The sequence below is a fragment of the Gracilinanus agilis genome, chromosome 5, assembly GCF_016433145.1.
Source record: "Gracilinanus agilis isolate LMUSP501 chromosome 5, AgileGrace, whole genome shotgun sequence".
Lineage (NCBI taxonomy): Eukaryota > Metazoa > Chordata > Mammalia > Didelphimorphia > Didelphidae > Gracilinanus > Gracilinanus agilis.
In genome coordinates, this window is record NC_058134.1 from 121610341 (window position 1) to 121626598 (window position 16258).

The window sequence follows — 16258 nt, forward strand, 5'->3', positions numbered from 1 at the left end:
AACACTCTCCAGATTAGAATCTTGACTTTAGAACCTTAATCTTAGACCCTTCGCTTTAGAAGAGAGAAGCTAGAGTTCAACCTTGCACAAGTTCCCTACAAAACCGGGAGGAACCAACCAGATTTTTCCCTATTTTAAAAGCAGCAGCATAGGGGCAGCGTGGTGGCTCTAGGCAGGTCTAGAGATGGGAGGTCTGTCAATTCCAAGACAAAAGGTAAGGGTTTTTTTAAATAAATAAAAGCATCAGAACAAAATAGCACAGACATTCACACATCCTTGTTGCTCTAAATTCTGAGAACTTTATTGGCTCTGGTGGTAGGTCCATAATGGAGGATGTCTGGAACCAAGATCAGGACTCAATAGGGATGCTTCAGGGTGTGATCCATAATGGTCATCAGACCCAGCCAGGTTTCCTGGGCAGTAGGGACTATCTGTTTGGCAGGCAGCAGGAAACCATAGAGTCCAGTGTCCCGGAGCTCAAAGGTATAAGAGTATTTGATGCCCATGTTGTAGGTCCAGTCAATGGTACCACCACTGGCTCGGTCTGGAAGGAGAACAAAAAGGAAACCCAAGAGTCAACCGCACTAATGGCAGGTCTGTTTGTCCTTTTAAATTTAAATGTTTAAACAGGTGGAGACAACCCATAAATAATAATAGCGAGCATTTATGTAACCGTGTAAGGTTTTCAAAGTGCTTCACATATGGCACCTCATTTTTATTAATATACCCATTTTATAGATGAATAACTGAAGTAGGGATAGCTGGGTGGCTCAGTGGATGGACTTTAAATTTGACTTTAAACACTTCCTAGCCGTGTGATCCTGGGCAAGTCACTTGACCCCCATTGCCTAGCCCTTACTGCTCCTCTGCCTTGGAACCAATACACAGTATTGATCCTAAGATGGAAAGTAAGGGTTAAAAAAAAAAAAAAGAACTGTGACAAATAAAAATTAAGGGACTTGCCCAGGATCACACAGCTGGTAAATATCTGAAGCAGGATTTGAATTCAGGTTTTCACAACTCCAAAATCCAGTGGTCTATCCATTATACTACCCAATGCATAAATCCTTAGCACAGTACTAGATATATAACTATAAATATATCTATATATACATATCAAGAGAGAGGTGTGGAGCTCAAAAAGTATTTACTGGTTGGCTGAGAGGCATCTAGAGTGACTACCCAGCAACCCATTCCAGATGTTGGACCCTGAACCTAAGGTGGCTTCAAGAAACTGGCAAGTACTGGTTCTATTCATTCTTTAAGGGATACTGAGAAACCATTTCAGGCACCTTTAAAGCTTCCTTAAATATTAGAAATATTTGTATCTAATATCCATTTCAGCTAGGCTAGGCTATTAAACTCAGAGGAATTTCCTCCCCACTAGAATGTGAGCCAAGGTTTATGCCCTGTGTGGTTCTGGTCAGCCTGGGGCAAAGCCAGGACCTAAGGAGAGAAGCTAGAGACTGAGCAGCTGCCCTCTCCTGTCTCCCTCGGTGTCTCTCTTGTTCTCTCCCCTCTCTCTGTCTTTCTTCTCTGTCTCTTTCTCCAAACTGCCCAAGTAGTCCCTATAGGGACCGATGACTTTGCGATGACTGAGGGGTAATCATGATGCTCCTTTTGGCATGTTAGAAGGTGAGAGAGGAGGAGCCCACTAGAATTTAACTTCAGTAGAATTTAACCCAGTAAGAATTCAAACCTAATTCAGAAAGAGGCTGGAAATTATATAGACAGACCCTCAGAGATCACTTAGTCCAATCTCTTCATTTTATAGATAAGGAAACTGAGACTCATGGAGGTTAACAGACTTGCTCTGTTAGGTTTCCAGGAAAGTTTCAGTCATTCTCATGTATTCAATCAAAGATTTAGTTTTATCAAATATGTGTTGAGCATCACTGAACATGAACATGTCCCTGTAGGCCATAAGCTTCTTGAAGACAGGGCTGATTCATTTTTGCCTTCATATACTAGCTGTGTGACCCTGGGCAAGTCCCTTAACCCTGTTTGCCCCGTTTCTTTATCTGTAAAATGAACTAGAGAAGAAAATGACAAAACCCTCCAGTATCTTTGCCAAGAAACCCCCTATTGGAGTCCCAGAGAGTTGGACAGGACTCAACAATAACAACAATTGCAGCATCAAGCTTTGACCCTGGTAGGCAGGAGTAAGAATACTGGTAACACCAGGGAGCATTTCTATAATGTTCTAAGTTTTTCAAAGCATTTTCCATATATTATTTCATTTCATCCTCCACCGCTCTGAGGTAGATGCTCTAGTTATCCTCATTTTACAGATGAAGACACTGAGGATGAGGGGGTAAATGACTTGTCCAGGTATGTGTATAATGATGCCTGAAGCAGAATTTAAACTCAAAGTTTTCCTGATTCTAATTCCCTCATTCTTCCCCTGAGCAGCCCCTGTAGGAGGCCCTTTTAATAAATGTTGATTGATTGATTGATTGGTTGTTTGATTAAACAGGGTTTGATTGCTGCAATTTGAGGGAATAAGGTTTGTGTCACCTCTCCTCTCCTGTCTCTCCTCTTTTGCCACTTTTCACTTCTGGCCTCCCACCTGCCTTGAAAGATCTGATAGATTCATTTGTACTAGGATGTAATCCCATAATACACGTAGAACCCAGATCAAATTGCTGACCATCTCTGGGAAGGGGAAGGGAAGGACGGGAGGGAGACAGTTTGGATCTTATAATTTCAGAAAACATGTTGAAAATCACTATCACGTGTAATTGGGAAAAGAAAATATCTTTGAATTTTTAAAAAGACAATAATCACAATATACTTCTCTTCCCGTAATGTTTTATATTTTAAAAGAGGAGCCTGGGACAGGGGAATCTTATCTCAATGAAATTAATCTCTTATACTGACATTTCAAACTTCTCATAAATCAAACAGGGGAGATATTTGGGGGACACTGATGTCTCTCAATCGTACCAGGCAGGCTATTTGTACTTACACACAAAATGTTATTAGTAAGTCATTTTTCAGTCATATCCAACTCTTTGTGGCCCCATTTGGGGTTTCATTGGCAAAGGTACTGGAGTGTTTACCATTTCCTTCTCCAGCTCATTTTACAAAGGAGGAACTGAGGCAACCTGGGTTAAGCAATTTGCCCAGAGACACCCAGTTGGTAAGTGTCTGAGACCAGATTTGAACTCAGAAAGATATTTTCCTGACTTCGGGCTCAGTGCTCTATGTAGCTGCCTACATACACCAGATTGGGTGTACCCAAAGGTAAAGGGGTGAGAAGTCTCACCCTCTTGAGAGAGAATCTCTGTGATAAATACAAAGAGCGCTCCTTCTGGGTTCAAAGGATCTGTGTGATTTTAGACAAGTTAAAAATCTCTCTGAGCCTCAGTTTCTCTCATTTTTAGACATGGGGGTTAGACTGTGATCCTGAAGCTCTCCTAGTTCTAAATGTTGGCCACAGTCTTCTATAGTGCTAACAGGAGAAATCTAAAGATCTCCTAAGGATAGATTGGGTCCACAGGGTCAGAGCTGGGGAAAAAAGCAGAGTGATTGTGGAATAATCTGGTGACTGAAAGAATGATTCAGGGGCTAAATGCCTCTAAACATTTTTTGGTGTCATAGTCTCCTTGTGTGGTCTGGCAAAGCCCATGGACTGTCTCTGAATAATATTTTTAAATGCACAAAATAAAATACTTCAGATCATGAAGGAAGCAAATAATGTTGAAATATAGTCATTGGATTTTTTTTAAGCTTCTTGGATCCCAGGTTAAGGACTTCTGTTCTAAATGATCAGTCCATGAGTCAAGGGACAAGGAATAACCACTGGTCTTCCCATTATAATAGCTGTGTCATTCTCACCTTCCCAGGTTCTAGTGCCCAAGCCCAATTCCTTACATGAGCTATTTCCTCCCCAAGACATACTCTCTGAAGGCAGAGACCAAAGACCTTCCTTCTGGTCTATCTCCAGGTGAAAGCCAGTGGGATCACTTACAGATGGTGGTGATGATGCTGCCATACTTGTACTTGGTCCCGTACAGAGAAGACAGGTTTTCCACTGCAGCTTTGGCCAGCTGATCCTTGAGGGAAAAAATAGAGTGAGACCCCACACACACACACACTGAAGATCCCCTGAGGACATATGGGGTCTATGGGATTAGAGACGGGAAAGAGGAGGAATGATTGTAGAATAATCTTGTGATGGAAGGAGAGTGCCAGGCTGAGCAATGACGGAGGAGGGTATGGCTAGGCTGAAGTATAGGCTAAGTATCTGAATGAACCAGACACCTAGATGGGCCCAGCCTAGGAACTTTGCATTGCGCAGATCAGTTTTCTTCCAGCTCTCTGCCTGCAGCTGTTCTCCATAGGCAGACCATCAGGTTGGTGGCCAGGCTCAGAACAGGGCATATAGAAGACATTCAGTATTCCATCCGCTGGAGCCTTCCTCCCCACCAAAAAGGCAGTTGCATGCAATCTCGTCCTGAACTCGAAGATCTTGCTTTGTTGCCTATGATACATTTCCAGCTTCTTTCGTACCCCAACTAGAAACTGAGAAACTACACCGGGCTGGGGAGGAATCGTGGATGTAACATGAGGGAAAAGGACCACATAGGGAGACCTTATTTTTTGGCAAATATGGCATATACAAATCAAGATTGTAAAGAAGGCCATTCATTATTCCTTTGAACAGTCTGCTGAGGACTAGAGCAGAGGATTAAACATACCAGCTCTGACTGATGGGTAGCCCGGGCTGTGGTGTATCCATAGGGGTAGAGGAGGAGTTGTGAGTAGCTATGGATGGAAATGAAAGCCTTGATGTTCCCATGGTTCTTCACGAAGTCTACAATGGACTTGACCTCCACTTCTGAGTTTGCAAACTTGCCGTGGTAAGTCTCTGAACAAGGGTTGCTGCTGGCTCCAGCCTCTGGAGGAAACAAGACAACATTCAGCATTCTCAAAACTCTAACTCTGTCTGCCTGTGTGTGTGTGTGTGTGTGTGTGTGTGTGTGTGTGTGTGTGTGTGTGTGTGTGTTTGGGGTCCAAGGCAAAGTGGAAAGGAGTGAGATGGAAACCACCTCCAAAGAGATAGGGAGAGTTCATAGTGGTAGATGTGAGTCAGTAGAAAGCTAGAGGCTGTAATGTTAAATTCTAGGTTGAACAAAGTCTGAGTTCAACAGAGAAGAGAGATTATTGAAGAATGTCTCTCTAGAATGATGATGCTAGGTTGGGAGGTTATGGGGGTGGGTATCTATATATGGAGAAAAGAGCATCAATAAAAACCTATTTTTAAATCCATAAAAGAAAAAAAGGGCAGAAGGGAACACAGAAAAAGTTTTGTTACTCCTTTGTTAAGGGAGGGAAGGAGAATAGAGGAAAGACATGGAGAGACTAGAGAGAGACAGAGAGAATGGAGATAGAGAAAAAGAGAGAAGAGGCAGGCAGACAAACAAATGGTATAGTGCAGGGGTCGGCAACCTTTTTGGCCGTGAGAACCATAAACGCCACATTTTTTAAAATGTAATTTCGTGAGAGCCGTACAGTGCTCACAGTGCGCTCCTGTAACAGTGCCTGAAAAAAAAATGACTTTATGGCTCCTGCAGAAAGAACCACATCTGGCCCTCAAAAGAGCCAGATATAGCTCGAGAGCCATACGTTGCCGACCCCCGGTATAGCGGATACAATGCTAGGCCTGAAGTCAGGAAAACTTGAGTTCAAATTTGACCTGGATACTTAATAGCTTGGGCAAGTCTTTTAACCTGTTTGTCTCAGTTTCCTCATTTACAAAATGGGGATAATAACAATACTTGCCTTACAGGATGATATTGGCAAATTGCTTAGAACAATGCCTGGTACATGGTAGGTGCCATGTAAATGTGATATATAGATAGAGGAGATACTGAGAATTAAGCAAGGTTATTGCTAAATACATCCTTCTTATCATCACTCCATTTCTTGAAATGTACTTGTTCAGACTGAGGGTCAACTAAAATAGTTGCACCCAGCAGCATCTTTCCTTGGAGGAACAATCCCAAGCTTCAGGAAGTTCAGCTGACATTCCATCACCCCTCCCCACTAAGAACATTGTTCTGCTTCTAAGGTACAAGGCTTGTTCTCACCCCAAAGATTGAGCAGTGAATTGGAGTCAGAGGTTCAAATCCTTCCTCTGTCTACTACTTATGTGAGTAATCTTGGGCAAAAAGGAGTTTTCCTGGCAGAGAGAATGGAATAGTTTGCTATTTCCTTCTCCAGCTCATTTTATAGATAAGGAAACTGAAGAAAACAGATTTGCCCAGAATCACATAGCCAGTAAATGTCTGAGGGCAAATTTGAATCTAAGAAGATAAACTCAAGTTCCTGATTTCAGACCCAGCACTCTATCCACTGAACTGCCTATATGAGCTTGGTCCATAGAAGGCACTCAATAACTTCTTGTTGTTTGATTGATTAATTGATCCTACCTTGGGAACCTTATCTTGACTTACCTCCAAAGCCAGCATCCCAGTTCCTGTTGGGGTCTGCTCCAACACAGTTGGATCCAGCTGTAATGGACCTGGTCTTACGCCACAAACGGTTCTAGGACAAGGAAGGGGAAATCAGTTGACCAACAAAGATATACCTAAGGTACCCAAGGGCAGGCTGGGTATTGTGAACGAATAAGAAGAAATGATCCCTAATCTTGACGAGTTTATAACCTAACAAGAAAGAAAGAATTAACAGGTGAAGCCATTAGAGAAGAATTTCAAGTTCACTTGTGTGAGACTGACTATAAATCAGTACGTTCAACACTCAGAAAAGAGGGAGATCAGACTGAGCAAAAGTAGTTAGAGACGACTTTGTAGAATAGATGAGACTTGAAAATGAACACAGAGAACCCTTTAATTTGGGCTCTATCCAGAAAAATGAGAATATTGACATTTAGTGTCAACGAAAAGGACTTGAAAGTGGAGGTTAATCACTTATATTCACCAATTAAGAGAAATGGAATTAGAGTGAAGAAAGCATAGGGTTACCCTCTTCTGATTGGACCATCAACTGTTAGAGGTGTCCAAATAAGGCAAGGACCCACCAGTCCACTCTTTCTGTCCGTGGATTGGTGCTCCCTAGGTGGACAGCTCAATTTTCTGCCTCCTGAAGCTGTCCTTTCCCAAGAACCATGGAACTAAAATTTATGTAGGAGAGTAATCCTAGAAGTCTAGGAACCTGGGATAAAGAAAAGACACTCTACCGTGGAGTGGGTGAAGGCAAAACCATCAGGGTTGGTGACAATCTCTAGGAAGATGTCCATAGAATCCAGGATGGCAGTGAGCTGCTCATCTTGGCCATAGTCTTCAGTGATCTAGGTGAAAGAGGGACAAAATATGTTTCATAATTGGAGAAGCACAAAGAGGGTGGTATCCCAGGAAGAAAGGTCAGTTCCCCTCAACATTTCTTTCCAAATTAAGAGAGATGGAGTAAACAGAGGAGTCAGTTCCACTCCTTGGCCTATGACTCAGTCTAATAAGTCCCAGGTTCTTGAAACTAATAGGATCTAATTTTGCCCTCCCTCTCAGAAGGCATAAGGAAAATAAATAGCCCTGGGAGGAATAGAATCTTGACCGAGCGAAGCAAAGACCTAAAGGCTCTCTCTTGGAGCATTAAGGGTGCAGGACAGCCCAGGACTATATGTCTTCCTTCGAGCTCAGCCAGTAAATGGATTTCCTTTCCCCTTTAATCCAATCCCTAGGACTCACCTTCTTAGCAAACCAAACTCCACTGGCCTGGGTGACCCATTCTCGGGAATGAATGCCTGTGTCAATCCAGATGGCAGGACGATTGGTTCCCCCAGTACTGAACTGGAGTTGAAAGAGAGCAATAAAATTCAGTAGAGTCTCCCAATTGATTGCCTTCCTCAGCAGATCTGTGTTCTGAGCTTCAAGTCCTAAACTTCCCAACACTCAGTTCTCTCTCCCCTGTCCTATTCCCTTAGATATGCAATAGAATGAGGTGCCTCCAAAGCCTGTGCCAATCACCCAGATCTAGGCAGCTTCCCCTCTCCATCAAATATCCTGGCACTCTGTAGGGAGGGCTGGGACCAGGCACCATGCCTGAACCTCAAGTCAGAAGTGACCTCAGAGGTCAACCCAGCCCAGCCCAGCTCTCTAAAGCTGCTATCCAAGCCTTATTTGAAGATTTCCAGGAAGGGGAATCCTCTCCAGGCAGAGTTTTTAACTTTGACCATTCAAATGGTTAGGAAGGCTTTCCATAACTCAATCCAAGATCTATATCTCTGCTATTTCTATGTTCTCCTAGTTCTGCCTGTTGGAGCCAAGCAAAATAAGTCTAGTCTCTCTGTTTCTCAAGCTGGTCCTTCCAATACCTGAAGTTAGCCATTACACCCTATGCCATCCCTGCCAACACACTCTGCAAGTCTCTCTTCTTCATGCAGGCAGAAGCATGAAGAGAAGCATCATTAGAACCTAATGGACCAAGTGGTTTCCAGCAGGGAATCTTGAAATTGCACCAGACGCTTTTCTCTGAATCAGTCATGAAACATTAACAAAGAGCAAAGATAATGAGCTCTGGGGCACCCAGATAATGATAATGAGCTCCTTTAGGCACCCCTGAGGTTGAAAGAGCAGAGTGCTTAGAACTTGGAGTGGGGAAGGCATCCCTGCTGCAGGCAGCCTCAAAAGCGATGGAATCTACAATTCAGTTGTTTTCTCAGGAGGAGCTGGTTGAGATTGGGATCTTGCAGCTATCCCAGAGCAGATCTCTAAATCTTGTCATTTCTGCCTTCACAACACTTCTCCCATCTGGCCCCTTCTCTCCAGTCACACAGCTACCATCATAAATCAGGCCCTCTTTCCTCTACCCCAGATGTGTAGAAGAGCCTCCTCCTGAAAGGTCTTCCTACCTTGAGTCTTTCCCCATTCCAGTCTACATTGCTACCAAAGTAAATGTTCTTCATCGAAAATCTTACCCTGTGAGATTTGTTTTTGTACCCTCTGAATCAACTAACTCCACTGACTACCTATTGCCTCTAGGATGAAATATAAATCTCTTCTGTATAACCTTTAAACCATTTATGAGGTTTGGGCTTGTGGTACCTTCAGAACATTGATGGGGCGACCTTCGTAGCTGTTGCCAATTTGAATCTTACTAACAAGGTTGGGGTTCTCAGCCACCAGCAGATCCATAAATTCATAGATCTGTAGACAAAAGCAAAGAAAAGAGAGTGAGGATGATTTGAGATTCATAAGACACTTTAGGTACCTTATCTCATGAGATCCTCCCAGCACTGCCATGAGGTAGACAGTACAAGTTTTATTATTATCCTCATTTTAGAGAAAATGAAACTGAGACTCCAAAAGATACTCAAGATCCCACAGGTAGTGAGAGACAGAACTGGGTTATGAATCCCAGTCTTCTGGCCCTAAGTCTAGTCATCTTTCCACTAGACCAAGGAAAGCCATCAAGGCCCCTGAGGACCATTTCCCTCAGGCTATTCATCTTGTCAGTTCTTTCCCCAAGCATCTTTGTCTCTCTTTGCCCTAGATGTTAGGGGTGTGAGTCTAAAAGAGGATAAGAGATGTCTCAATCAGAAATCCTCTGGGAGTCACCAAACCCAGCATTCAATAGTCAGGTAGATGCCTGAGCTAGAGAAAACATTTGCTCACACACACACACACACACACACACACACACACACACACACACACACACACCTTGTAGAAGGAAAGAGGAAAGCAACGATAGTAGCTGACATTAATACAACACATAAGTTAGTATATATGCATTATCTCATTAGATCTACACCACAACCTTCTGAGGCAGGTACTGTTGTCCCCATTTTACTTAGGTGAGGAAACTGAGGCTCAAATAGATTAATTTACTTGTCCATGGTCACCACTTGTCAGTAAATGAAGCAGATTTGGGTCTAACTGATGGTAAAATCAAGCATTCTCTATATTCTGCTATGAGACTCATTTCTCGGACACATCATCTGAGAACACGTGTAATGGGGAAGAGTACTACATTGGGTTCAAGGGATCAGCAGCACATGCCCAAGGGTTGAGGTGGTCTCTCATAGCCTCTTACCTCGTCCAGAGTGTGGTAGGTGGCATAACTGAAGGTGTCTGTGGAGAGTGCCCTGGACTGGAAGGCAAACATCTGTTCCTCTTCATCCTGCAGCAGCATCTGGAAGATCAGAGGAGGGAACAATTGTTAAGAAAGAGTCTACTCAGGCCCACCTTTTGATCCAGACATACCACTGCTGGGTTTATACCCCAAAGAGATAATAAGGAAAAAGACATGTACAAAAATATTTATAGCTGTGCTCTTTGTGGTGGCAAAAAAAAATGGAAAATGAGGGAATGTCCTTCGACTGGGGAATGGCTAAACAAATTGTGGTATCTGGTGGTGATGGAATACTATTGTGCTCAAAGGAATAAAGACCTGGAGGAATTCCATGTGAACTGGAAAGACCTCCAGGAATTGATGCAGAGTGAAAGGAGCAGAGCCAGGAGAACATTATACACAGAGACTGATATACTGTGGTACAATCGAATGTAATGGACTTCTGTACTAACAGCAATGCAATGATCCAGGACAGCTCTGAGGGACTTATGAGAAAGAAGCTATCCACATCCAGAGAAAGAACTGTGCTGTCCAGAAGAAAAACATGTGCTTGATCACATGGTTCGATGGGGATATGATTGGGGATGTAGACTAAATGATCACTCTATTGCAAATATTAATAATATGGAAATAGGTCTATGATCAATGATAAATGTAAAACCCAGTGGAATTGCTCATTGGCTATGGGAGGGAGTGGGAGGAGGGGAGGGAAATAACATGAATCATATAACCATGGAAAAATATTCTAAATTAATTAATTTTAAAAAACCAAGAAAGAGTACTCCACATTCCCTTCACCATTCTTTTTATCTCCTTGGAAGCAGATGCTAAAAACAGTTCAACAAAAGAGCTAAGCTGGCCCCACACACAGGTGAAGCAGGTGGCCACTTGTGTGGTGGAATTTGATGCCCACTGGCCATCCAAGTATCTCATCACCTTCTCTCCCCAACCCCTGGTGAGCCATGGCACCACCTTCCCATCCTATTGCTAAACAGTCATACAGAGGGGAAGAAACCAAAGTATTTCCAGAAGGTTTCTGTTAAATAGTATATATCTGACTTAAGAAAAAGGGGGAGGGGTCCCCTTACTTAGCAAGGGTTAGTTGATCAGATTAGCTTGTTAGAAAATCAGTTCTAAGAACAGGAATAGGTCAATAAATAATGGAAGGACATGCATAGGGCTACGACAATAGAGGGTTTGGGAGTGAGTGATGAAGGGTTATTGAAGAAGGAGAAAAGATATCCCAAAGAGAAAATTTTCTTCTTTTGCCATTTGCTCAGGGTTCAAGGTTTGGGGATTGGGAACTGTGATCTCCCCTAATAAAGAGATCAGAATCCTGGGTCTACAGGGCCGTGCTGATTCCCCCTCTGCCCTACATAACCCATGGTTGCCCAACCTTCAGTTACCTGCACATCCTTGATCATGATGGAATACTTGATGCCGTGGGACTCCAGGAACACTTTGACAGCTTGGACACTGGGGAAGGGCACACGGACATCGATGGGAGTGGAGGGTTGGGAGGGACCACGCCAGAAGTCCAGCTGTAGAGGACAAAAACTATAACTGTCACGAGGAGTCCAAGATGTGCTTCCTAGAACACCAGGACAAGGGTGAGGAAGAAGGATTTGGGGTCAAAATGTCTTTTATCGGGGTTTAGGACAAAGGCAAGAAGAGCAATTGTGGTTTATGTGGTGCCCTGGGACTAAGAGGTTCTACAGAAAAGGGAGAGTAAAACAGGAAATGGGATAGAAGAGATGGTAAAATGAGAAGAAGGGGACATATGGTGAGTGGAAGAAAAGGTAGTGAGGTATCTAGGGCCACTTGTAAGAAAAGATACAAAGACTGAGGAGGAGAAAAGGGAGAGAATTTTTTAAAAAGAGGGAGAAAGAAGCATCAGCAAGGTGGCTCAGTGGATTGAGAGACAGGCCAAGAGGTGAGAAGTCCTGGGTTCAAATTTGACTGCAGACACTTCCTAACAAGTCATTTAACCCTCATTGCCTAGCCCTTATCGCTCTTCTGCCTTAGAACCAATACACAGAATAGATTCTAAGACAAAAGGTAAGAGTTTGGGTTTTTTGGTTGTTGTTTTTTTGTTGTTGTTGTTGTTGTTTTTTAAGTTAGATGGAAGGAATGAATCATGATATTCAGCTGTTTCAGTCATGTCTGACTCTTCGTGACCCCGTTTGTAGTTTTCTTAACAAAGATACTGGAGTGGTTTTCCATTTCCTCCTCCAGCTCATTTTACAGATAAGGAACCTGACCCCAACAGGGCAAAGTGACCCGTCCAGGAACACACAACTAGCAAGTGCCTGAGGCTGGATTTGAACTCAGACTTTCTCCAGGTCTGATACTCTAGCCTGTGAGCCACCTGGCTGCCCCAGACGGAATCACAGAGCCCATCTATCTAGTCACATATGTCTGAACAAGCATCCATTCCTCTGGAATATCCCTGACACTCCTTAGTGAGGGTGAAGGCTTCCACTCCACTGTGGGTAGCTCTAATAGGGCCACAAGCTTCAATCTTCACTGCCTTTTCATCGGCTTGTCCCTCCTCCCCTCACCCCAGAATTCTTTCCTTCCTGATCTCCACTTCCTGGCCTCCCCGGCTCCTTCCAAGCCTCAGCTAAAATCCCACCTTCAACGGGAAGCCTTTCCTGACCCTGCGCCCCAATGCCCGTGCCTTCCCTTGGAGATGTCCCCGATTTATCCTGTGTATGGCCTGTTTGTATACTGTTTGCCTACGGTGTCTCCCCTCAGGCTGAGCCTTGTGAAGCAGGGACTGTCTTTCGGCTTTCTTTGTACCTCCCGCACTCAGCTCAGGGCCTGACTCGCAGTAGACTTGCCTGTAGACTTGCTATGACTCCCTGGAACTTCCCTCTCCTGGGCCTAGCTCCACTTCTGGGGCCAGGCCGGCAAACGGCAGCCCTTCAAATACCTGAAGACAGATCTCATTGCTCCCCTGTGGCTTCTTTTGTCCAGACTCACCATCCACGGTTCACCAACTGACCTTCACAGCCATGATCTTGAGACCCTCCACTGTTCTGATTCCCCTTCTTCAGGGTACCAGAGCATTTTGCCAAGGATCTTCCTTGGCACAACTGAACATAATACATCAACTATAGTCTTACCAGGGGAACTATCACCTTCTTAGTATTAGAAATTATGCAACTCTCTATTTTTAATTTAAAATTTTTTAGTTAAATTTTTAATTAAAAATTTTAATTTGTTTAAAATTTTAAAAATTAATTTTTTTTAATTTAAAAATTTGTAAATTTAAAAAACACTCACTGTCTATCTTGGAATTAACACTAAAAATCGGTTCCAAGACAGAAGAGTGGTAGGACAATTGGAGTTAAGTGACTTGCCCAGGGTCACACAGCTAGGAAGTGTCCGAGGTCACATTCTACTCAGGTACCTGGCTGCCCCCAAACTATGCCTCTCTTAACGCATCCTAAGATTGCCTTGACTTTTGGGGCCACTATGACACATGGATCAACTCATACTATACGTGTAGTTCACAAAAACCCTCAGATTTTTTCAGACAACCTGCTGTCTAGCTAACCTTCCCCTTCCTCGTGTATGTGGGAAGGTGACTTTTCAAAACCAAGTGTAATTTATATTTCTTTCTATTAAATTTTATTGGATTGGATTTGGCCCAATATTTTAGTTTGCAGAAATCTTCTGGCTTATTGCGCAAGGAGTTAGTTATACCTCTTACCTTGAGTTCATTCTCCAGTGTCTCTGCCTTTATCCAAGTGTCTGACCAAAAGGCTAAGCCTCAGAGAGTCCAGCACAGAGTTCTGTGGATCTCTGGTAGAGGTCAGCTTCAGTGCCGACCTTGGACCATTAATGACTCCTTTCGAGGTTCAGTCTTTCAAAGAGTCCTGAATTTGCTTACATTTCCTGTCATCCAGCCTGCACCATCTTGCTCATAAGAAAAGCACTGGAGAATATTCCAATGTTTTGTGTAAAGGACACCTGATCATTTCATTGGACAACAAGGGCACATGCGGGTTCATGTCATAGAATGATAGAGCAGAGAGGGATCTCCTATAGAAGACTGCTTATAGGCTAACCCCATCATCACCCTTTTTAAAGTATAGATTCTATTTTATTACATGTAATATGTGATCTTATACTATGATAGAATATATAATAAAATATAATATATGATGGATTTGTGATATAGATCATATGAAATATAATATAACATAAAATTTATACACTTTTTTCTCTCAAGAACTAAAGTCTCATCAGTCAGATTATATACTTTTGTCTCTTTGCCTCTAGCCTACACCATTTCTTTCTTTTGTTACCATTTATTTTTAATTTTTATATATAACACATGGCATAATAATAATATAATACATTTGATTTGTTATAAACATAATAAATTATAATAAATACACTTATCCCCCTCATTCTTACAGAAGAAGAACCTGCAGCCCAGAATGGTCAAGGGACTTGCTCAGAGTCATAATGAGTGGCAGAGTCAAAACACAGGCCTCCTCACTGGGGCTCTTTTCATTGCCCCCACATTCTCTCTGCAGTTCATTTTTCTGAGGGCGGTTAGTCCTCACTTTTCCTTCTCAGGGAATTAGCAACACCACTCTGTGAACACCACTCAGCCCCCAAGGCCCAGAATCTCCAAGGACACAGGACCCCAGGACAGAAACAAGAAGCTGATGGGCCCTGGAGCGGCAATCTGGATGGGCAGAGGGTTTGGAGGAAGCAGGGATGGGACCAAGTCCTGCCTGGCAATCATGGGAAGAAGTTTTTATCACTGAAACATGACTCCAGGACCCCAGTTCTCTTACCTGAAGATGTTCCAGCTCCTCCAGCTCCCTCACCTTCTCTACCTGAGCCTCATCAGCTGCTGAGATTCGGAGCACTTGGTGCCTGTGCAAGGGTAAAGCAGGTGCCTGAATAACATGGTGTGGATAAGCCCTGGAGAGGCTAACCCTGTTAGCCTCGGTTTCCTCATCTATAAAATGAGCTAGAAAAGGAAGTGGCAAATCATTCTAGTATCTCTGCCAAGAAAACCCCAAATGGAGTCATAAAGAGTTGGATGGACCCAACTGAAACGACTGAACAAAAGAGAAACTGGTCATGAGGTGACTCATGTCAGTGGGAATATGATTCAGAAGTGGAAGGGAAGGGATAGTGTGTGTGTGTGTGTGTGTGTGTGTGTGTGTGTGTGTGTGTCCAAAAACTAGAAAAGATAAAAAGCAAAGGCATCTGAGACTACGGGCAGGCTCAGCTCCTAAGGATTATAGCATAAAGAGATTTTAGTCATCCAGGCCAATCTCCTTACAAATGAGGCACAGTAAGGTAAATGACACAGCTAGTATTTGAGGCAGAATTTTAACCTGTTTCCTGACTCTAGGACCAGTGATCTGTGTACCATTCCATATTGTTTCCAGAGATCCTTAGCAGTGCAAATCCCATCCTAAGCCTCTACTTTTCCTATTCCTTTAGAGTCCTGAGACTCTACCTTCTCAAATTTTGGTCTCTAACCTCCCTCTCCCAATATGGCTCAAAACCTCTCCATAGATTTCTCTTCAATCTAAATCCCAAGAGATAATCCTTAAGAAAATGGATATCACTGCCCATCAGTTCCCTTGGTCTGTCTGTCTCCCCCAGGGCACTCTAGCCCTCTCCCCTATAGCCCTTTCCCTCATCTGTCTGTCTCTGCCAGACTTTAAGCAGCAGAGAGCCTCTTCTCTTTCCTAGGTACTGGAGGGTATGACCTTTTTGTCCATTTATCCAGCCACTTACCCTGAAAAGTCCTCCTTGCCAAAGACAGCCAGCAGCACAGCACTCAAGACCAGCAGCCCCTTCATGGTGACGCTGGTCAGAAAACGCAGTCTAAGGCAGGGAGAAAGAACCCAAGTGCTTTTAAACTCACACCAGTGAAGACCCATTGGCTTCCAGGGAGGTTGTCTGTGTTGGCTCAACCCTATCCACCTGCTCCCAGTCCCACGGTAGGTCACCCCAACCCTATCCCCCAAACTCTGATGCCTTTCTGCCTTCCCTGATAAAGCACTGAGAATCAGCCAGCTGGAAAGATAAGCTGAGTTTCAACTCTTTGGCCCTCAGCGAGGGTCCAGCTGAGTTTAGGCAACTCAGACCTCTATTCCATGATTTTTCTGTTGTCTTCAAC

General features: G+C 43.5%; 1 protein-coding gene across 1 annotated transcript; it reads right to left on the bottom strand.

Moving 5' to 3' along the window:
* Nucleotides 1-356: 356 nt before the first annotated feature.
* LOC123248954 (carboxypeptidase A1-like) lies at nt 357-15938 on the bottom strand. The gene is made up of 11 exons (XM_044677871.1): nt 15874-15938; nt 14913-14994; nt 11502-11636; nt 10057-10155; nt 9066-9167; nt 7710-7811; nt 7205-7315; nt 6462-6552; nt 4704-4903; nt 3974-4058; nt 357-544 (listed from the first exon to the last, which is right to left on the bottom strand). The coding sequence occupies exons 1-11, from the start codon at nt 15936-15938 to the stop codon at nt 357-359; spliced, it is 1260 nt and encodes a 419-aa protein (XP_044533806.1).
* Nucleotides 15939-16258: the final 320 nt, after the last annotated feature.